Genomic DNA, 23,368 nt, shown 5'->3' on the forward strand with positions numbered 1-23,368 from the left:
CACTCTGTCACTCAGGCTGGAGTGCAGTGGTGCGATCTCAGCTCAATGCAACCTCCGCCTCCTGGGTTCAAGCGATTCTCGTGCATCAGCCTCCTCAGTAGTCGAGTAGCGGGGACTACAGACACATGCCACCACGCTCAGCTAATTTTTGTATTTTTCGTAGAGACGAGATTTTACCATGTTGCCCAGGCTGGTCGTGAACTCCTGACCTCAGGTGATCTGCCTGCCTAGTGCTGTGATTACAGGTGTGAGGCACTGCGTCCAGCAGCTAGGTATGTTTGAAGACCCCGGCGGGGGGGGGGGTGGGAGATGGCTCCTCCCTGGCAGCAGCAAGGGCATACGATGACAGAGGCAGCTGGAGCCTGAGCCTGGTCTCCGTGGATAGCATTTATTGGGCGCCATTCTCAGTGTGAAGACAGATAGGCAGGAAGAGCTGAGGGGAGGCTGTGGCAGCCACGGCCTTTGGAGTCCAGGGGCTGCCCGGGGTGGGGGTGTGGGCGTGAGGACATGGTCACCCACACATATTGCATATTCTGTGGCAGTGTGCCCAGGCATAAGGCATTGGGGAAGCAGAGAGGCTGCCTGCAGTGAAAGGGAGTGAGGGGGAAGCAACACTGGCCTTCCAGGTCCCTAGGAAAGACCCAGCAGAGACTGAACAGTCTGCCACGCTGTGCCCCACGGCCATTCTACACCCTTCCCCACCTTCTCTCCGCAGCTTTGGTTGTGGCTCCCTCGGGACTGACAGGACAGGACCCTTCGAGGGCAGGGTCACACACAGGACAGAGGCAGCCAGCACTGCTCCCCTACCCCCAACATAAACACAGTGGGCACCTTCAGGTCCTGGGCCCTGCTTTCCTGGCATGTGGGCAGTCATTTCCTCCACACTGAGACGGGACTCACAAGCAGGGTAGACTTCTTCCCCCTAGGGGTCCCCAGAGACTAGAGGATGCAGGTGGGGGCCTGAGGCTGGCCACCCTGTGGGTGCTGTCCTCCAACTTCCCTGAATGCCGTGTTAGTCAGCAATGTTAAGGAGCTGGCAGGGCAACAGCATGGGAAGGCAGTGTTGCGGGAGGACAGGTCCCTCATCCACCCCTTGATGTTGTCCCAGTCACTATACCGGCTCCAGCTGTGGGGCCCCAAAAGTGAGCCTCGAGCATCACCTTCGTCAGCTGCGTTCCATCTGGGCTTCTGGGTTGCAGGTGTGGTGGGCAGAGAGCATCTCTGGTCCATACCCTGCCACCTGGGAACGGTGTTTGTTGCTGCAGCCTCAGCTTCTCACTAGTTACTTGGGACACAGGCACCAACAATGACAATGGTGCCAGGGATCATGTCCCATAGGATACGCCTGCCAGCTTTCTTGGCCACTCTGCCCAATTCCCAAACTCCTAGAGCCCCAGATCCTGGCCTTTCTGCCATGGCAGGTAAGCCCTGCTTACCTCGGTCCCAAGAACTGCACTGTTTGTAAGCATGCACCTTGGTGACAAAGGCCCCTGTGCTGCCTCAGGAGCCCATTCAGAGCTGCTGCCTCCTGACCAAGAAGAGAAGAGGCTGAGCCTCAGCAGTGCCCTCTGACCTGGGACTTCTGATTCTGGTTTAAAACCCAGGTAGCCACACAATGCCAGAATGTACACTGCAGGAGCTTTGCTTTCAAGAGCAGGCCAAGCTGGAAGAAAATAACACTTCAGCTAGGAACAAGTAAGGCTGGGCTCTTGTCTCCCTTTGCCATTCTTTTTTTTTTGAGACAGGGTCTTGCCCTGTCACTCAGGCTGAAGTACAGTGGTGCAATCAGGGCTCACTATAGCCTCAACTTCCCAGGTTCAAGCAATCCTCCCACCTCAGCCTCCCAAGTAGCTGGGACTCCCAGGCATGTGCCACCACACCTAGTTAATTTTTTATTTTTTGTAGAGATGGGGTCTCACTATGTTGCCTAGGCTGGTCTCGAATTCCTGGGCTCAAGCAATCCTCCCACCTCAGCCTCCAAAGGTGTTGGGAATACAGGTGTGAGCCACTGCACCCAGCCCCCACCCCTTTGCCTTTTGCTCTCTGGTCACTTCACCTGTCCAGGCCTCAGTGTTCTCATCTGTAAAATGGGGGTGAGAACTCCTGCCCTGGTGACCTAAGTAGGCTGTTGTGAGACTCAAAGGAATCAGTGGCCAGTATAGAGTTTTCAGAGGCTAAAAATCACTCGACAAATTTAAGAATTGGGAATTGTCAGCAGTGGCTGGGGATGGTGAGTCTGAAGTTTTCTGTTCCAGATTCTAAGGGCAGTGTCTGGAAGGCTGAAGTCCTATCTGCTATGAGAATGTGGCTAGAGGCCAGTTAGTTTGAACCTCCAGTGTGACCATTCTGCAGACTGGCAGGCCACTGCCTCCTGCCTCCCGGCTGGCCCCTCCTGCTGCCTGCCTGTCCCTCCTTCTTTCTGTCCTGCTTTCTGGGGACCAGCTTTAGGGACTGCTGTGTTTCCACTTTCTCCATAACTGCAAAGCCATGCAAAACAACACGAAGGGAGGTTGGGAGACACAGCTGGGGATGGGGATGGGGATGGGGAAGGGGAGTGGGACTGAGTGGGGGTGACTTGGACAAAGACACCCTGGCTTTTGGAACCAAGGGAAGGTGGGAGACCTAGCAGGACAGAGGTATAAATAGAGATGCAAACGTACACGGAACATGAAGTCCCCTCCGGAGGTGGGGGTCTGGGTACCAGCAGGGTCTCTGAGGACTGGGAGCTTCTTAGATTTTCAAAGGGAAGGGAGGCTCCCAGCTTCTGCCTTCCCTCCCTGACCCCACCAAGTTTCACATTTCTCGGAATTTGCAGGGCTCCAATGGGGGCCCCAGGGGTCCTCAGAGCCCGGCCTCCTGCCGGCTGGTGCAAGCAGGCACAGTCGGAGATGGGGGTGCTGGGGCAGAGTAGTGAGGGGTGTTGCGGGGTGTCCCACTAGGCAGAAGGCGGCAGGGGCAGTCTCCTGGCCTCCCAGCAGGGGTCCCCCGCCCGCGCCCCCAGGTGCTCCAGGCCCCTCGGGGCAGTCACACGGAGCTCCTGCGCTTCATGAGGCCGCGGAAGGTGGACAGGCTGTGCAGGCCCGTGGACACCGAGCTGATGGCGGAGCGTGGCGCCCCGCTGCACAGGCAGCGTCGCGAGGGCGTGTCGCTGTAGCGGCCGCCCGCTCCCGGCGACGAGTGGCTCTGCTCCACGCACGTGTCGGACGTGGAGAGGTCCCGTGGGATGATCATGGGGATGGAGTACTGCAGCTTCTCGCGGCTCTTGTACCACAGGCACGAGCACATGGACTGGAAGTGCAGCACCTCCGCGTAGACGTTGCGGAAGCCGCCGCTGCCAGCTGCCGCGGTGGACGAGGCGGTGTCCGTGGTGTGCGCGCTGCCACCTCCTCCGCCGCCGCCCGCCTGCCCGTTGCGTGTGAGCAGCGCGCGGTGCTCGGCGTCGCGCTTCTCGTCCTCGGCGTTCATGGTCATGAAGCGCAGCACCACGAGGTTGAGGAAGGCGCCGATGACCGTGAGGCCTGTAAGGATGTAGACGAAGCTGAAGGCCACGTACTGCGGCTGCGTCTGCAAGGCCTGGTCCTTCTGCAGCGCCACGTAGTCGCCGAAGCCGATGGTGGTGAGCGTGATGAAGCAGTAGTAGTAGGCCTGGAAGAAGGTCCAGTGCTCGTAGTGGGAGAAGGCGGCAGCGCCGATGCACAGCGTGCTGATGCATGAGAAGAAGCCGATGAGCACCATGTTGGCCATGGACACGTCGGCGCGCCGCATGCCCAGCCCCTTCTTGGCGCGGTGCAGCAGGTACCTCACCAAGGTGTTGATGCGCTCGCCCAGGCTCTGGAACATGACGAGCGTGAGCGGGATGCCCAGCAGCGCGTAGAACATGCAGAACACCTTGCCGCCATCCGTGCTGGGCGCCGCGTGCCCGTAGCCTGGGGGAAAGCGGGGGAGAGGAGAGAAAGCACACACTATGGGGCTGCCCTTCCAGAAACCCTCTTCTCCCTCCCCCTCACCCCGCCACCTTCCCCACCTTGCGGGTCTGAGCCTACAGTGACGGGCGCTCCTTGTCTCCACACACTGTGCTAGGCCCTTGCTCATGCTTTCTATTGTACTCTGTGACACCTGCAGAAAGTATGTAGGAAGGAAGAAATAGGGAGGGCTGACTTCCAAGGTCACACGGCTTGGGAGCAGAGCAACCGTGTTTGAACTCGAGTCCGTTTGACCTCAATGACTGGACTGTTTCATATGCCTAGAGAAGGGGTGGCCTGAGTGCTGCTGAGAACTCGTCCAGAGGCACAGGGAGAGAGTGAGGGCACAGGTCATCTGGGAGAGCCGGATTCTAGCTCAGTGTCCTGGGCTGCGGGCGTGCTCCTTGTCCTCTCCATGCCTCAGTTTCCTTGACTACAAGGTGAAGTGGTTGCCCTGAACGGGTTCTGACATCCTGTGATCCAGTGTACAGGAAGGGAGACCGAGGCAGGGCTGGCTTCTTGGTGAATACCTTGCTGCCAGCCAAAGCTTATGTGGGGTTGGTTGGCAACAAGGGCCCTTCAGTCTCCCTGGGGCAGCTGGCCCACTGTGCCGGAGGAGAAAGGAGACTGCCTGCCCCTCCCCGCAACAGCTGGATGAATGAGTGTTCCGGGGTCCTCATCAGCCTCCAGTTGGAGGCCCTGGGGTCATCCTCTGTGCTTGGCCTGATGTAGGGCCTGTCCTCATGGGGAAGTGTGTTACCCTTGGCAAAGCAGGAGCCCTGGGTGTCCTTCCAGGTGTGTTACTATCATCAACCAGATAACCTCTCTGTGCCCCGCCCCCACCCCGGCCCACCCTGAGCCAGGATCAGGGCTGAGGCAAAGGTTCCCTCTGCACCAGCCATTCAAAGGCCTAAGTCGAGAATTCTTCTGGCTACCTGGAGGGAAAATGAACCTGAATGGGAACTCATCCCCAGTGACAGGGCCCTAGTGGCTGTGTGACCCTGGGCAAATTACTCCCCCTCTCTGAGCATGTTTCTTCATTTGTAAAGTGTATTTACTGGTGCTGGCCTGCTTCTTTCATTGTTGAGATATTTACTACTTTTATTAATAGAATTATGATAATAACATGATGCTGGCATTTTCTTCTCTTCTAAGTCTTATCAAATCTTAACCAAATATTTCTTCTTTCATGCAGTCCTCCTGGATTCCTCACAGCTAAACGTGATCTCTGCCTTATTTGAGTGGCACTGAAAATGTTCAGCTTGTAATTCCAGGGCCAATATTACCACCACCCCCTGTCCTCCAGGATCCCCAATGACATAGAGCTAAACACTAGCTCTGGGGGTAAGGGGTGGCACTGATGGACCTTGTCACACTCCTCTCTAGCTTCCACCTCCACGTTGCCAGCCATACCTATGGAGGCCCAGAATATGTTTGATAACTAAATTGTAGGGCAGGATACTGGACTTGTGCTCTGTCTCTCTCTGTATGTGTGTATGTGTGTGTGTGTGTGTGTGTATGATTTCTCTGAGCCTTAGTTTCCACATCTATAAAGTGGGGTTAATAATACACTTGCCTCACAGGACTTTGGGGAGGAATATGTAAGATATTGTGTGTAATGCACTTAGCTCAGAGCCTGGTGCATTATCAAGTACTCAGTAGTGGCTCCCTGTGATTAACAATGAGTGAAGTGCCAGATTACTCTCATGTTTCCAAGAGAGCAGCCAGGCTCGAGGGCCGCTCAGTTCCAGTAAGACTGGCACCTCTGTCAACCCAGGGCCTTTTGGATCTTAAAGCTCAGGGAGCTCTGGGGACAGCTGCTTGGGGCTGCCCTTAGAACCAGCTCCCCTGCCCCCCTCCACAGCGTCGGGCCAGTAACTATGTCACTGTTTGCTGAGCTGTAGAGCCACTGTGTGTGGGACGTCTGTGCTCCAGCAGGGTGAGAACAGATTGTGCCCGCCAGCTCGGCCATGGCAGCCAGACCAAAACTCACTTCGACAACTGGGCAGGCCCCGAGCCAGAGCTGCTTCTCATCCCGTCCTTCCCTGTCCCCCAGGCCGGCACTACTTTGTGGAGAGGGGAGGGCATGGCACCATGGATGGGGCTCAACAGGGAGTAGGGAGCGTGAACATAGCCCCAGCTTGGCCATGTGATAGCTGTGTGGCCTTGGGCAAATCCCCACCCCTCTCTGGGCTCACTTGCCTTTCCTGCACTCTGGAGGATTGAGCTAGAGCTATCAACCCCCACCCTCACTGCCCGCCAGAGCCATCTGCAGGAGCACAGGACAGACCAGGCGTTAGAGCTCTTTGGAACCTGTGGCTTGCAAGATGGAAGCGGCGGTGGTGGGATCTCACAGGGGAAGGGTGACCTGAGAGCATGGGCCTGGGGGCAGGGCCATCTCTGTGGGGTCAGGCAGACACGTACCACCATCAGGGACCCTCACTCCCTCTCTGCCACCACTGCTCCCTTGTCCTGTGTTTGTCATAGGCTGTGACTTCCCTGGGCCCACCGTCTCTTAGCAAAAGCCAGTGCCTGCCTGTCTGGCAGCCTCACTGCCCACTGTGACTATGCTCACAAAACCCCCAGCTTCAAGGAGCTACACATCCCTTCCTTGCCCTTCTTTTGCTATACCCTGCAGCCACCCCAGAGACCCATCCTCATCCCACACCCAGCCAAGCTGGCACCTCCTCTCCACAGTGCTTCCCACACTGCCTCGTGGCCCTCCTCTGCCTCTCCTACCCCAGCCTGCAAGGACCCAGCTCCTCAGGACCCAGCTTCAGCCGCGAGTGACAACCCCTTCCTCTGCCCTTCGTCCTGTTGAACTTAGTGACTTTCAAAGCAAATGACAAATCCAGGCTTAACCAGAGGCTCTTATCCCAGGCAGCACCTCATGCCCCACCACAGCCACTGCCCTGGCCAGGCAGCCCTGACCTAGATGTGCCTCCTCTTTGGGGTCAGATGCCCCCAGGGCTCAATCTCACTTCCTACTGCAGGCTGAGGCTTAAGAATAATAAGTTCTTACCCTTCAGATGTATTTTTAACTTAATCCTCAAAAACTTCTTACAAGGTCACTATTATGACTATCTCCATATTACAGTTGGGGTCATGAAGTCCAGAGAGGCCTTGGGTGTTGGCCAAGGCCACTGGGCCTTTCTGACTCAGCATTCATTCCAGTACATGGGAGCCAATGCATCACCCAGGAAGGGCGACCAGGCCGGGAGGCCCTGGGAGGAGAGCGTTTCACTTGGGCATCAGCCTCAGGCGTTGCTCTGAGCCGGGTGCAGCAGAGGTGGTAACAGGAGGGCCATGCTTAGGCAGACAGACGCTTCTCCAAGTACCCGGTTCAGGGTGTCCCCCTCCCCATCGCCTGTCCTATTGTCACTGGGTGAAAGGGCAAGGGAGTGTGAGGACCTGCTGACGTGGGCGCCCAACTTGGAGGGGTGCCACCTGGGTGGAGCCACTCCCAAGGGGCCCTGGAGCTTCTGGGAAGTAAGTGGGAGTTTGGCAAGACCCGTCTGCCTGCCAGGAGGCCCGCTAACTGCCTGGTCCTTGCCCACATCGGGCTTGGCTTTATGAGGCAGGGGGCAAAAGGTGTTCTCTATCTTCTCTTCTCTGTCCAGCCCTTTGAGTCTCGGGGTGAGGGGCTGCCTCTGTCCTTCTGTGGCACCCATGCATACGGAGGCTTCTCTCTGGGGCTCACTCTCTGAGGACCCTCTCTCGCAGTACCTGCTGGGCTGATCAGCCAGAGCACATGTTCTGACCAGAAGACTCTAGCCACTGTCTCTCAGAAAACGACCAAGACCATCCATACTGCCTCCTCTCCCAGCCTCCTTTCCCTGAATCCAACATAGGTTTTAAGATTCTCAGAGCCAGAAATACCCTTAGCCATCATTTGGTTCAGTCTTTATATGGTACAGATGAGGAAGTGGAGGCCCAGAGAGGAAAGCAATCTGTTCAAGGTCACACAGCTTGTGAATGCCAGAATCAGGACTATAACCCCAGGATACTTGGTTCTAAAACCAATGCTCTGTCCACTGCCTTCCAGCTCAGGTATGACCAGAGTTGTGCCTCTTCATTCGATCATGGTCCAGCAGCTCCTACTTGGGAGCAACTCAGCTAAGAGATGGCCTAGGAACCTGGCTGGAGGCACGAAATCCACTTAAGGAAGCCAGGTGACTGGATATAAAAATTAATTATTAGTCTAAATATTTTAGGGCAGCAGGAAAACCGAGAGATCGGAGGCAAACCCTGGGCCATCTCAGTTCCTCTGTTTTCCTCTCAGAATCGTCAAGGAGGTCAGAAACTGTCTGAAGCTGTCTTCCAGGGAGATGTAGGGTGGGGATGGTGGTGTGGGAGTGGGATTGGGTCTGGTCCTCCCTTTTACTGGTCTTTCTCTCCCTGTGGCTTATTTCCTTCTATTCAAAGCACAACTAGCCACTCTGAGCCCTTGTTCATGGCCTTGGCCGGACTGGGCTTGGCTGCTTGTTCCCCACTGGTCTCCTATGCCTGCTAGCCTGCTTGTCTGACCTCCTACCCTTGGCCTAGCTGGCCACAGCCTTGGGCAGAGGAAAGAGCATGGGGCTGGGAGGCAGGAGATCTGGGGTCTGACCTGACCCTGATCAAAGACAGCTTTGTGTCTTGGCAAGTTCCTTCTGGGCCTCAGGTTTCCTCATCTGTGACATGGAAGATAGGGCAAGAGATGAGGTTCCCACCTTTTCCCACTGCCTTTTATTATTTTCTCTGTTCACTCACCCATTCATAGAGTCAAAATTTTGGAAGATTTTATGTATGGAGTTCGATGTGGTGATCAGTGCAGTGTGAATACTCTGTAGAGCAGGCACTGAATAAATCATTGTTAGAGCCATAATTAATTTCTTTCCCCATCAAAATTAATTAAGAACACATCTGTCAGTCAGAACGTCTGATTAGCTTGAGATAATTGACTCTTTGAGACGGAGTTCAGTTATTGTTGTATGTTTGAAATACTGAACACAGAGAGAGGATCTCTGAGGTTTAGTGGAGTAGAGAAGATCACAGGCTCTGAAACCAAACAACTTTATATTTAGCTACACTGCTTAAGCCACTGTGCCTCAGTTTTCTCATCTGTAAAATGGGTATAATGAAGTACTCACTTCATAGACTTGGTGTGGGGACTTGATTGAGTTCATAGACTTAACATGCTTAGGACATTGAGATCAATAAATATGAATTATTAATATGAATATTTTGGGGAGCACCAAGATTTAATGATCTTTAAAGTTCCTTTCCGTGCCAACATTCTATGATCAGTGTTTACTCAAGTCATTTTTCTGAAATACCAGTTCCATGGAATGTTAACAACTGCTGGATGAGAAAAGAGTTGCTTGGTTCAATTAAATTGGAGAAATGCTGAATTTAACAGGATTCACCATCATTTGATTTGAGCCTAGGCTTTCTCAGGGCTATGTATGTGTTCATGTGCAGGGTCGATCAAGGCCGGGAAAAGGTGCCTGTCTTCCCACTTCCTTGACTGTGGAGCACTTTTCTCATAGTGTACATTACCGAGTAAGAGTTCCTGGGAGCACAGTTTGGGAAACGCTCCCGTCAGCATCAGGAACCTCTAAGGTCCTTCCCCCAGGTCTCTGACATTATGATTCTTTGATCTCCTTCTCTGGGTGGCCCAGCCCTTCTGTAGATTAAAAAGCACAGCCCTTGGCAATGCCGGCTGTGCCTGTCTCCAGGCTGACCTAGTTATCTAATGTAAATAGGCAATGGCTGGGCTAATGTTTGTCCTGAGGGAAGATGGATGAGGGACCTGTGGCCTGAGGCGCCCAAAGGCCGTGAACTCTGGGCTGATGGCGAAGTGCATGGGTGCATGGGTGACCTCAGTGTGGCTTGGGCCTGGTGCGGCAGCCAGAGAGGAGTGCGGACTTAGGGGAGACAGAGGCAGCTCTGGGGGCTGCAAGACACAGGGAGGGCCCTCAGAGGAAGGCTGTGCTCCCCTGCTGGATGGCAGAGGGCAGCTGGGCTCAGAGAGCACCTAGGGGAGGGCCCAGGAGGAACCAGCTCAGGGGCCTGAGGCACAGACAGGGAGCCACCCCTCAGAGTGGGGATGGCAGCAGTGTCGAGCCAGGAAGTGGGACTGCAGGCTCTGAGGGAGCCTGATTGGCATGTTAAAGGAGATGAGGTGGAAGGAGCCCAGCTTCTGTGCCCAGGTCCTGGGGGAGGAGAGGAGGAAGGGGCTGCAGCTTGGTGGAGACAAGAGGAGGGCGCAGGTGCTCTCCCTCCTCCTGTGAGATGCAGCTCAGACACTGCCTTTCCCGAGAACCTTCTGGGAACCTTCTCCGGGCACTGGAGGGGCCTCTCCTCCCTCTGCCCCTCTCAGGCCCCCACTCTGTATTTGGGCACTCATGTCTACAGAGGAGTCCTGCAGGACTGGCTTGTCCCCTCAGTGTCCAGCACAGGTCTGGGGTGGGAGGGCTGCAGAACCCAGAGGCTCCAGTTCTGGAGGACTCTGAGGTCTGAGATGGTGATGAGAAACCATCCCTTAGACACCCAGGACAGGGATGAGAGGTGGCCCTTGGCAGGGGGGTCTTGGGTGACTCATAGCTCCTGCCTTCACTGTGGCCTCTGACCCCTTCAAAATGAGGTCAGCTTCAAGGTTCAGAAGGAATCTCCCTGCACTGGGTCTGGGCAAGCCCCTAGCTAGGCCTGGGAACCACCGGGTCTCATGGAGCTGGGGTAGGGGTGGGACCAGTGTACAGAACGGGGTCTGGAGTTTGTCTCTCTTCAGGCCAGAGCTCCTGGGAAGGACAGTTCTGAAGCACAGCACCTATCTGCTATCTGCTTCCTCTGCCCTGCCCCTTCCTGAGGCCTCTCTTCCCATCGTCCCATCTCCTATCCCAGCTCTTCCCCCCTACTACCCCCAGCAGCTTCTCTCCCTGCCCCATGCTTCCTCCTGGACTCCCCACTCTTGGGCCTACTGCTCTCTCCTCTCTTGCCTTGAGCGGTCTCCCATCCACAGGTGGCCCTAGTACTGATTTGGGGGCCTTTGATGTAGGACAAACCCCCAAAGCCCCCATCCCCCACCCTCCTCAGGCCCATGTGTGATGCAGGGAGCTCAGAGGGAGGGTGCTGGTGTCATGGAAAATCCCTGCGGCAGCCAAGGTCAGTGTTTGCAGACACAGCCTGGCTTAGAGCCAGGCCTGCCTCCCTGGCCAGCTCCTTCTGGCCCATCCCAGAGGCCGGCTTTGTGCAGAGGCCCTCAGAGGCACCCCAGGGCTGCTCTGGGTGCCTGGGGATAGGGACCTTAGGAGCTATCAGTACTGCTGTGACAACGTAGTTCAACCCACTCTCTTTTGTTGTATTTTGTTTTGTTTTTGAGACAGAATCTCGCTCTGTTGCCCAGGCTGGAACGCAGTGGCACAATCTCAGCTCACTGCAACCTCCACCTCCTGGGTTCAAGTGATTCTTCTGTCTCAGCCTCCCGAGTAGCTGGGACTACAGGCGTATACCATCATGCCCAGCTAATTTTTGTATTTTTGGTAGAGACAGAGTTGCACCATATTGGCCAGGCTGGTCTTGAACTCCTGATCTCAAATGATCCACCCGCCTCGGCCTCCCAAAGTGTTGGGATTGCAGGCATGAGCCACAGCGCCCTTCCCCCCACTCGTTTTATAGATGGGTAAACTGAGGCTGAGAGAGGAGCAGAGACTAGCCCAAGGTCACAGAAACTCAGTGACACAGCTAGGACTGGAATCCAGGGCCCTCATGTCATCTTTCACTGCCCCATGCTGCAGAAGGGAGCATCCTGAAATCTGTTCTGATAGGCCAGGGAATAACAAAGGCTGGCTAAACACTTCTGTTACACAGGGCTAGCTTGAGGTTGTGCTGGACTTGAATTGGTGATGTGGCCAGGAGAAATAGACCTAGATGATCTATTGATGAGGTCCCTGACCTCAAAACACTTTCCATTTGGGATTGAATCAAATGAAACCTCTCAGCGGAAGCACTTTGAAAACTTCAGTGCCCTGTATAAAGCAGAGATTATTATTACACAAATTATTAAAATGCATGGCAAAGGTGGGAAATGTTTTAGGAGGGATTTAAGACAGGCTGAAGGAGGGCTGGAGATAGAGACTTTGGTTGGGGTGTCAGGGAGGGCTTCATGGAGGAGGTGACATTTACTCTGAGCTCTGAAGGGTGGATAGGAAAGGCAGGGTTCCGATGAGGGGAGCTACTGAGGCAAGGATACAATGTTAGGATGACACGTGATGTGCTAAGGTCAGAAAAAATAGACCTGCATGGGACTGGTGGGTGTGCTCACAAATGGGAATGGGGTGGGGGCCAGTGGACTCTTTCAGAAAGGCAGCTGCATGATACGCATCAAGAAGCTTAGAAATGTGTCTACCCGGTGGCCCTGTGTTGCCACTTCTAGGAATCTCTGCTCGGAAAATAACCAGAGATCAGAACAAAGATTTATGAACAAGCATGTTTATAGCAGCATTTTCATTGTGAAAAATTGTAAACAGTCCAAATATCCACCAATAGGGTTTGGTTAAACATATTAAGGTATATTTATGTGATGGAATATTGTGCGACCATTAAAGTGCAGTTCTTGAGAAGTCTCTTGATCACATAGAAAACTACCACATCATGTTAAATTAAAAGGGTAAGAGACGATGCTTTCTATATTGTGGGATCCCATACTAATACGAAAATATGAAAAATGTGGCTGGGCACACTCGTTCATGCCTGTAAACCCAGCACTTGGGGAGGCTGAGGTGGGAGGATCACTTGAACCCAGGAATCCGAGACCAACCTGGGCAACACAGTGAGACCCATCTCTAGAAAAAACAAAAAATTAGCTAGGCATGGTGGTGTGTGCTTGTGGTCCCAGCTACTCGAGAGTCTGAGGTGGGAGGATCCACTTGAGCCCGGGAGGTCAAGGCTGTGGTGAGCCATTATCGCACCACTACACTGCAGCCTGGGTGACAGAGGGAGACCCTCTTTCAAAAAAAAAAATGTATATACACATATACATTTTGTATGTGTACACACACGTATACAGCTGTAAGGAAATATTCTAAAGCTCACATAGCTTATCTCTGAATAATGGGCTCATGATTAATTTTAATTTTCCTCTTATAAATTCTACACTGCAAAAAATCTATTACTTTTGTAAGTAGAAAACGATGAATATTATAAACCTAAAAACAGCACAAGTTCTTCCAGTGTTCTTGGAGCAGGAAGTACAGTTGAAAAGTAAAGACTGTCAAGGTGGGAAGGGGCCAAAATTTGAGGAGCTTTCAAGGGTAGGTTCAGGAATGAAGTCTTCATTTTAAGGCAATGAGGAGCCATGGATGGCTCCTGAGCAGGGGAGGGCTGTGATCAGAGAGATATTAAGCTGAATGCCTGGCATCCCTGGGCAGGGGCATGGCTATGGGAGACGGCGGCAGGAGGATCCACTGGGGGCCTCTGCATGGTCTAGTTGTCAAGTGCTCAGGCCTGAGCTAGAGGGAAACGGAGGATCCAAGAGTTCGGGATGAGTGGAGAAGGTAGGGGCAAGGGGCTGAGAAAAGAGAGGAGAGGAAGGGGCGAGGGGAGGAGAGTGGACGCGCAGTGTGTGGGATGCCCAGCATTCATGGGTGAAACTGTAAGCCCCAAGAGGACAGGGGTTCTCGTCTCTTTTGTTTGCCACTCGATCCCCCACACCTGGAAGGGGGCTTGGCACAGAGCTGCTGCTTCATCAAGTTCTGTTGAATGAATGACTGAGGGAGAGGGAGGCATCAGAGATGAGCCTGAGGTTTGAACAGAATGGAGACAGAGAGGATAAGCAGAGAGTGAGGCCTAAAGAGGGCAATGCCACACCACCAGCCAGTTATCCTGGGGGTCCTGGGCAGGGTCCTGACCTGGGGCTGGTGGGGCCTGTTCTAAGCCAGCCACCGAGCCAGGTGCCATGGCCCGGGCCTGTGGCCTGTCTGCATCCTCATGACCAGCTGGACAGGGCATCTGTGAGCTCAGAGCTTCTAACAGATTGGATCTGGTGGGGTTTTAATTAAATGAATCCACCAGGAACAGCCTGGCATTGAGAAAGGAATTCCACAGCACAATTTAAAGTGGACTTGGCCCTCTTCGCGGATGGCTGAGGTGCCAGTTCTCCCCCACATGCTTTTTTCAAGGCCCTGTCCATGACGCTGGCATCTGGCTGGCCTGAGTCTTACACATTTACACGCCGCGGCCTTTCCTGTTGAGCCCATTGAGGAGAAACAGGTGTGTTGGCATCGCCTTGCCACAATCCCCAAAAGGGAATGAGCTGCTCCCAACTGGAAGCCCTGTTGGGTCTGAGGAGCAGCAGAGGCCAGCCTAGGTGTGGGCCCAGAGTCTGGCTGCCTGAAATCTCACCCTGTGGGCAGTGTTATGGGGGCAGGGCAGGGCCCAGAGGGTGATGGTGCACAGGAATTACAAAGCACTAGGAGTCAGGAGGCCTGGCTACCATCCTAGTTCTGCTATTACCTTGCTGTATGACAGGGGTCAGCAAACTGTTTCCTGTAAAGGGCCAGATAGTAAATACTTCAGGCTTTATGAGTCTATGGTCTCTTGCAACTACTCGACTCTGCCATAGAACCAAAAAAGCAGCCATGGATACTCTGTGACAATGGACATGGCAAATGTAGTGTTCCAATAAAACTTTATTGACAGCAACAGGTGGTGGGCCAGATTCAGTCCATAGGCCCTAGTTTGCTAAGCCTACTGCAGGGTATATTAAGCCACATCGGCTCCCTGAGACTCTGAGACTTATATCTGAATCAGTTTTCTTATCTTAATTTCCCTACCTTCAAAAGAGAAGTTAGTAGAAGATCCCTAATGTCTCTTCTTCCCTGAAAAGTTGTATTTTAGCATTGAATAAATTTCTAGTTCCTCATATTCCATGTACCATGCGGAGGTCCCGAGGAGAAGGGTACATTTTGAGCAGGGTCTGGTGCCTAAACCTGGCTGTGGACATGGTGTCAGCAGCTCTTGGGAGGGCCCCTTTCCACATTTCTGGACACTGCTCGTGCTCTTTGTTCTGCCTGTTGGGCTTCTACTCCTCCATCAAAGCCCATTTCAAAAGTCACCCTCTCTCTGAAGCTTTCCCTGATCTCACCCACCTAAACAAATCAGTGCTCCAGGGGCCCTTTGTTCATTACTCATCATCCTTCAAACATTCCTCCACTCCAACCAGCAGGTGTTTTTGAGTTCTTAATATGTGCTGTGCTCCGAGTTCTAGAATAATAATCCCTTGTATTTCATTTGTGCAGGACCTTATCATTTACAAAGCAATCTCTGTACATTCTATTGTTTGCGCTTGCATTGCTGTCCTTTAGAGGAGGTGCTATTATTCCTATTTTACAGATGTGGAACCTGAGGCTCAGAGAGACAGCATTTTATCTCAGGCCATAAGTGCTAGAATCAAACTTGGAATTCAAAGGCAGTTTTTTTCTGCTGCACTTGGCTACCCTGGGACTCTTCACACCAAGAGGGAGGTCAGAAGACCTGGGGTGTGGTTCAGTTGTGCCGCTGTGTGATCCTAGGCAAGAAGCTGTGCCTCTCTAGGCCTTGAGCGCTTCCTCTGGGACTTGAAGAAATTAGAAACCGTCCATGGGGCCCTTCAGCGTTCTAGGACTGTGGGCTTTCAGAGGGCCACGTTCTCTCCCCCACAAACAGTGGAGACTGCAGTAGTTTCAGTCAAACAAAGGCCACTGGGAATGTCAGCTGCCCAAAGCAATGACAGTGGGCATTTGGGTGTGTGCCAGACTGACAGTCCTGGTGGGCACTGATCAGATGCTGTGGAGAGGGTGAGGGGCCTGGGGCCGGCCTGGCCAGCCCAGCTCTCATTGTAACATTCCCCAGCTGAAGCGGAGGGGCAGACAGAGCTAGGTGGAAAATCCCTGACCCGGCCCCATACACCCTCCCGGCCCTCAGGGGCACGTGGAGTCAGGGAGGAGATGGCTATGTGTCCCTGCCTGAGTCTCCCATGCCGAGACAAGCCAGAGCATTTGGGAATCATGTTGGTACCCAGCTTCTCCCCTGCTCCCTGCCACTCATCTCATGCTGGAGACCAGGATCCTGGGGCCTTGAACCTTTGCTTTCTTTCATTTATTTAGCTGCTGCTGCTTTTTATTTTGGGTCTCATTTTGTCCCGTAAGTCTGGACGCAGAGGCTGTGGAGGGCAGGGGTACTGCCTTGTACTTCTTAGTGGCTCAGTGCCTGGCACACAGCAGCTAATGGTGGTGGTAACAACAACAGCAGCAGTAGTAATAATAAAACTCACATTTATTAAGCACTTGTATTCCAGACACTGTACACTGTACTAAGTGCTTTTTGCTCATTATTTAGTTTCCACAAAAATTTTAGATAAGTATTATGTCCACTTTGCAGATAAGAAAACTGAGACACAGAAAGTTTCCATGACTCATTCAAGCCCACACAGTTAGTGAATGTCTGAGCCAGGGGACAAGTTCAGGCCTGTCACCTTGTCCAGTCTAACTAATGTTAGTTGAATGGATGCTGAATTCTGGAAGGTAAGTGCCCTGGCTTTCCAGCTAAGGAGACTGGGCTGAGTGAGTGGCTGGTGATTTGGACAAGGCCACACAGGCTAGGGCCCAGGGATCAGGGTCCATGGCCCATCTTAGGGGACCTTGATGCATCCCTCCTTTTTTTTGAGAGGGAGTCTCACTCTGTCACCCAGGCTGGAGTGCAGTGGCATGATCTTGGCTCACTGCAACCTCTGCCTCCTGGGTTCAGGTGATTCTCCTGCCTTATCCTCCTGAGTAGCTGGAATTACAGGTGTGTGCCACCACTCCTGGCTGATTTTTGTATTTTTAGTAGAGGCAGGGTTTCGCCATGTTGGCCAGGCTTGTCTCTAACTCCTGTGATCCACCTGCCTTGGCCTCCTAAAGTGCTGGGATTACAGACCGGAGCCACTGCATCCTGCTTGCATCCCTTCTCTTAAGGTTGTTCTGGAAAGTGATGGCCTGGGGAGGGCAGGCAGGCGGGTGCTCTCTCCATCTCTGCTTCCTGTTCCTTCCTGTCCAACCCCTCCCCACAGCAGCTGGGCCTGAGAGTGCACTGGGTCTCCACAGAGTACCCATCCACTGGCCTGAGCCAAATGGCAGGAGGCTGCAGGCTGAGGCTGGCCACAGGTTGTTGGGGGCTCATGGCCAGCCCTGGAAGAAGACATCCCGCCTCTGGCAGAGGGAGCTGTGGCACCTGGGGAGGCTGAGCGGGAAGCAGGGTCCCCAGGGAGGCTGCAGCACTTGGCTCGTCTCAAGAATATCATCTGGAAAATCAGCAAGGCGAAAATGACTTTATTCCCTCTTAGCTTGTCTTAATTAATTAATTGAGCAAACATTTCTTAAGCACCTACTACTCTGTGCCAGGCGCTAGGCTAAGTGCGGGAGAGGATGCAGAGACAGGCCAGCTGGATCTTGCCCTCTGGGAACAGAGACTTGTTGAGAAAGGCAGGGAGGTCTTTGCAGTAACTCTAGAAATCTGAAACTGTTCTACAACGATTGCCAGCAGACAGGTGAGAAATGGCTCTGAGCAACGATTTGCCCCAGGATATACTACGTCTATGCCAGAGGGGCCCCTTCGGTGAAGGCGGGACCCAGGAACCTGGAAAGGGAGCCAGAAGGCCTGGGCATCTTGCCAGTGTTCCTGTGGCTGGAAGCATGGCATTTTCCACTTCTCGCAGCCTCGGAAGATGACCCTGGACACCTGGAAACATTGTTCAGGGTTGGTGTGAACACCTGGCTGGTGTGCAGAGCTGCTTGGCACTGCTTGTCACTACAGATTGGATCATGGTCAATGTCTGAGGCTACACTCTCTCTTTTCCTCCTTCTTTCTTTCTTTTCTGGTTTGTTTGCCACTTACTATTTTTTAAAACCAACTTTCAAATTTTAGAACAGCGTCAGATTTATAGAGTTAGTGCAGAGACCTCCCTTCCTTTCTCAACACTCAGCACCTCTGCTACGCTGATGCTGTGCTAGCTGCTGTTCCTCCCCCTGCACCTTGCCTTCCCCCAGGAAGCCTCCTTCCTGCTGTGGCCCCAGGAGCCTCCTCTGCTCTCCCCACGTGACATCCATCTCTGCCACTCGGTGGGCCTCTCTTGGCAGGCACTGGCTGGCCTATTTACCCATCTCCTTATGCACAGCGGTGCCTCTATGAGCAAAGCTCCTTTTAGTCAAGTCTGCCTACACAGCATGGGGGATGAGGGCTGGCTCACACGGAGGGGTGCTGGGCACTGGACAAGCCTTTTGTGAGGTAGTCAGGGCTCAGGCCTGGACCCCTGGGTGGGTGCTCTCCTGCTGGCCTCCCCTCTGTGCAGCTGAGTCTGGGCTGCAGGTGGGAATGCAGAGGATGGAGTGTAGAAAGTAAGGGTGAGAAAGTGAGGCATTCATGCGCCGGAGTGGAGCCTGTGCTATGGGAGCCTCTGCGAACAGTGGCAATGGTGGCAGGGAACCTGGATGCCCTCACATTTGCTATCCCTAATGTTCCCTGTGACCTGAAGGTGGCTATGATTTGCTCCTTTTTGATGGAGAAACTAAGCTTCAGGAAGGTTAGGCACTGCTGGCCCAAGGTCACACAGATAAATATTGGCAAAGGTAGGATTCAACCTTGTCTGACTCCCTTAAATGTCCCCAGGACCACTCTCTTTGTCAAAGCACATAGAAAGTATGTCCAACAGGCCAACATCCCAAGACCGCTGTACTCCGCTCAAGGCAGAACCTGGCCTTGCAGTCTTGGTGCCCTGCATACAGCAGGTGCTCAAACTATGTGAGGATGGAAGAGGCCTTCCTAGCCAAAGCCCCTCTCTCCTGAGCCAGCCCCACCCTGCTTTCTGCCAGGTAGATGCACCCTGAGGTTGGGTAGCCAGACTTTTCTGTCCTAGGGATGCGTCAGTGTGGCCCTGAGCCAGACAGAGCAGGAGGTGAGAGGGGGACGCTGGAGTGCAGGGGTCAGGGCTCCAGGCTGTCTGTGGTGGGCATAGTTGCAGGGCCTGCCCGCTTCTACCTCTTTGGAATTGTCTGTCCTACAACAACCCTAGTAAAGGGTGTACCTAGGCAGCCCCTTTGTACCATGTCACCCTGGCACCAGAGCAGATTGGACCAGGATTGGACACCTGGGCTGAGAGGACTTGGCTGGGCTTAGCAATTCACATTCTCTCTTCCAGGAATTGTGATGCGGGGCCGAGGGGCTGGGTCAGCTGTGTGGAGCTGAGCTGCAGAGTTAGAAAGAGGTGAGTCCTAGCAGGGACCAGGGTGAGCCAAAGCCACATGCAGGTCAGTTACAGGGGAAGAGAAGTCCGAGAATGGCAGAGCAAGGCAGAGACAGGAGCAATGCAGTCTGAGGGACGGGAGGGAGAGGCCTGGGCTTCTGCCTGCTGGCCTTTGACATTGGCTGTGTGGCACTGTTTCCTTTCAGAAGTCCCCTATACTTGCTGTGGTCCAAAGGGGTACTGTGCCCTCTCTATGCCCCAACCACTCCAGACAGAGGGCCCCAGTCCCCAAGCACTTAGTCCCAGGGGTCCCCAGCATAGCGAGCAGTGCAGGGCCATTTCTGTTGAATCCCTGTGGCTCACTGGGAGGGGTGGTGTCCGTTCAACAGTTGGGGACACCGAAACCTGGAAAGATTGGGCGTGTCACCCGCAGTTGCCGCTCCTGAGCTGGACCTGGGATCCCAGCCTCTTGATTCCAGGCCTGCTGCTTCCCCTCCACCTACACTGCCTCTCTGAGCCCATCTCTTGCTAGGCGGCTGGGTGAGCTTGGGGTTAGAAGACAGCATGTAAAATAACATGTCCAGTACAAGCTTGGCATGTGGAGGGTCTCACAAAGTAGGAGCTGTTATTAACAAATGCATGTTTCTTTCTTTTTCTTTTTCTTTCTTTGAGAGAGTTTTTGCACTGTTGCTCAGGCTGAAGTGCAATGGCACGATCTCGGCTCACTGCAACCTCTGCCTCTTGGATTCAAGCAATTCTCCTGCCTCAGCCTCCAGAGCAGCTGGGATTACAGGCGCCCACTACCACGCCTGGCTAATTTTTGTATTTTTAGTAGAGACAGGGTTTCACCATGTGGGCCAGGCTGGTCGCAAACTCCTGACCTCAAGTGATCCACCCACCTTGGCCTCCCAAAGTGCTGGGATTACAAGTGTGAGTCACAGCACCCTGCCCTTTTTTGTTTTGTTTTGTTTTGTTTTGAGACGGATTCTCACTTTCTTGCCCAGGCTGGTGGTACGATCTTGGCTCACTGCAACCTCCAGCTCACTGCAACCTCTGCCTCCTGGGTTCAAGCAATTCTCCTGCCTCAGCCTCCCAAGCAGTTGGGATTGCACACCCAGATAATTTTTTGTATTTTTTTTTTTTAGTAGAGATGGGTTTCACCATGTTGGCCAGGCTGGTCTTGAACTCCTGACCTCAAGGGATCTGCTTGTCTTGGCTTCCCAAAGTGCTGGGATTACAAGTATGAACCCCCATGTCCAGCCCACATATGTGTTTCTAAGCCCAGCTCTGTGTTGCCATATTCACCACTCAGAAACCTTCCTTAGTTCCCCAAGTCCACACAATACAGTCTGGGGGTTTCCTGGTCAGCAAGTGGACTCTCCATCTACCACCTGATCCCGCCCTACTTGCCTGCCGTCTCCTGATTCCCTCACCATTTCTGGTCCCATCTGTCCCATGCCTCCCCTCTGAGCACTTCCGCTGCTGCAGAGTCACTGGAGTCGCTGCCGCCCTGACTTCCCTCCCTCATCTCTTCTGGTCTCCAGTGAAAGGCCCAGGGCTGCCTCCTCCTTCCGCTGTGTCCCTGGAGAATGGCATCTTCTGCCCTTACCACCGTCTGCCAGGGTATTAGATTTTGCGTGGAGATGGTCCCTCTCTTACTGGTCTGCTTGCCCAGTGCCCACAGTGGAAAACTAGCAGATCCACGAAGCTAGTCTTGATGAATGGGTTGGGTGTGGTGGGGGGAGTTTGGGGTGTGTGTGGCCCCATCTCCATCTTCTGCTCCTCACTCTCCTCTCTGGTCACGGCCCAGACAGCTCTGGGCTGGCAGAGAATTTGGAAGCAGATGCCAGGAGATGTGAAAGGAGGCTTTTCTTAGGCTCAGCACCCTCCCCAGGGCTCAGGAGCTCAGATGGTGTAGGCTGGCATAGTGCCCAGGGAGAGAGGGACTCCAGGCAACAGGGACTTCAGCCTGGAGGCAGCTGCTGGGACCTTCTCTCCCTCAGAGCCAGCCTGCAGACATGGGGTCCCCACCCTCAACATTCACATGTGTGTGCGCACTCCCCCCTCCCCACGCACACACTCCAACACACAGCCTCTCCCCCGCTGTGGTCTCTGGGCACGCCTCTGCCCACCATCCTGATAGATTACAGGGTGGACAGACCCAGGGAAGGGGGACGGGAGAGGGAGCACCTCACAGGACCTGGCTTCTGGGCCTCCCACTCCTCCCATTGTTCTCACAAGCTCCAGGTCCTTAGGGATCTAAAGAAGCCACTGAATTCAGCCTCCCCTTCTCTCCAGCCAAGGGGACAGACTTTTCTAGGAGGGTAAGATTCCACCACTCTCCATAGAAACATACTCACTCAACCCTGCACCCTATAGGAAATGCTCTTTCTGCAGAACGAAGCGAATGAGGCTTCGGCCGCTTGACTCAGTCTGTCCTCTGTGGAGACAGCAAACAGCTGTCCCCATCCTTGGGGACACTGCCCTTTACATGGAGACAGGGAGGCAACTGCCTGCCCCAGCCTGTTTCTGAGACCTGATTCGCCCTGGGCTTGCTGCTCTCTTCTGACCTCTGATTTTCCAGCCTTTCCAGTGGCCTCGACCACCCTGAAGCCCTCCAGCTTCTCTGTTTGCACCCACTGTTCACAGTGCAACATCGGCAAGAGATCAGCCAGGCCAGGGTATAAGAGGAGAGTGACTTCCTGGCTTCTGTGATCTATAGAGGCTGCCTGTTTATGCACTGGTGTCCTGAGCTTGCTTTTTATGGTGCCAAGAGTTCCAAGCTAGGCAGCCTCCCCAGGACCCAGGCAGTCTCCCCAGGACCCAGCTCCCTCCAGCTGCTGCTTACAGTGCTACGCTGTTCCCTCCCGCCAGCCCCGATATGGAATCTGGGCAAGCTGGCTTTCCCTGCACTTGACTTTATTCGAATGATTAAATGCCTCTGTCACTGATCCTCCTCTCCAATTCAAAACAATACTAGCTAACATTTATAGAGTGCTTACTACGTGCCAGGCACTGCTCTAAGCGAGCTCATATACGTACGTTGCATAATCTTCAAAAGACCCTATCAATATGTGTTATTATTATCCCCATTTGAAAATGCAGGAATTGAGCCACAGAGAGGTCAAGTAGTTGCTCAAGATCACACAGCAAGTAAATGCAGAGCTAGATTCTCTCTCATACTGTCTCCCCTGTACTATCTCCCTTCACCCCAGGCAGCCTGGATTAGGGTTCAAACAGAAAATGTGGAGGGCAGGTCTCAGGGCTGGTGGGAAAGGGAGAAATGGGAGAGGAGCCTTCCAGACTGGAAGTCACTCCTCTAGGGAGAAAGATGTGCCTTGGAGGGGACTTAGTGGGAGAGTGCGGGGCAGCATGTTTGTACCGGGGTTAATCACGCTGTTCCTTGATGTCTGTGCACCAGTTCAGTTTATTGCACACTTCAGAGTGTTTTCACGGTGAGTAAGGCAATGTCACTTTCACTTATCCCACTGAGAAATGAGGAGGCGATGCTGGGACAGGTGAGGTGACTTGGTCAAGGTCATGCAACAGGTATATCAGCGTCATGACGGACACATGGGAATTTCTCAGGGGTCTTCCCCAGCGGTCTTCTGCCTCCAGCCCACCTGTTCACCACAGGCTGGACTCTGAGCTTCAGTGCAGCAAGAAGCCCCCTGGAGCCAGTGAGGGGCCAGTTAGCTCCAGCACTCAGGGCGGGACCGTGAGGGAGGGGGCACATCTTGCCCTGCTACATTCCTGGCCCAAATTGGCACAGGCACCTGGGAAGGGCAGCCGACCAGCCACGTGCCAGTGTTACTTTAAAAATAAACCAGGGGAGAATGAGACAAAAATAACCCTGGGAATATGTGGGGAGCTAATTACTACTGCAGCCCCCTGTCAGGCTTTCGAGAGAGCGGCTGGACCTCCGTGGTGTCTGGGTGTTAGGTCTGCTCTATTCATCTCTTCCAGTTGAGAATCGGGTGCCAGGCCCTCCCAGAGAAGCTGGGAGCAGCAGAGCCTCAGAATCCCAAGGCGTCAGAATCCCAAGGGTCAGAGCTGGAGGCTGCTAAAGGCATCCCAGACAGCCTCCTTTATCCCAGAGACCAGAGTCGGGAAGGGGAGCCAGGCTGGGCAGGCCCCCAGCTCCTGCCAGGGCTTCCTTCTTTCCCCC

At 53.8% G+C, this 23,368-nt stretch overlaps 1 protein-coding gene across 2 annotated transcripts in view; it reads right to left on the reverse strand.

Annotated features, from left to right (window-relative positions):
• Window positions 1-367: 367 nt before the first annotated feature.
• Window positions 368-23,368, reverse strand: part of KCNK3 (potassium channel, two pore domain subfamily K, member 3) — a 40,484-nt gene continuing 17,483 nt past the window's right edge. The window contains exons 2-3 of one of the 2 annotated variants that reach the window (XM_011950175.1): window positions 2,661-3,926; window positions 368-1,663 (exon numbers count right to left, since the gene is read on the reverse strand). In XM_011950175.1, coding sequence (XP_011805565.1) covers window positions 3,025-3,879 — 855 coding nt within the window. In that variant the 5' untranslated portion in view covers window positions 3,880-3,926 and the 3' untranslated portion in view covers window positions 368-1,663; window positions 2,661-3,024. Of the gene's footprint in view, window positions 3,927-6,984; window positions 7,345-23,368 lie in introns of those variants that run through there. The other variant, XM_011950169.1, reaches the window with a different exon arrangement.

The sequence above is a fragment of the Colobus angolensis genome, unplaced genomic scaffold (genome assembly GCF_000951035.1).
Source record: "Colobus angolensis palliatus isolate OR3802 unplaced genomic scaffold, Cang.pa_1.0 Scaffold109, whole genome shotgun sequence".
NCBI lineage: Eukaryota > Metazoa > Chordata > Mammalia > Primates > Cercopithecidae > Colobus > Colobus angolensis.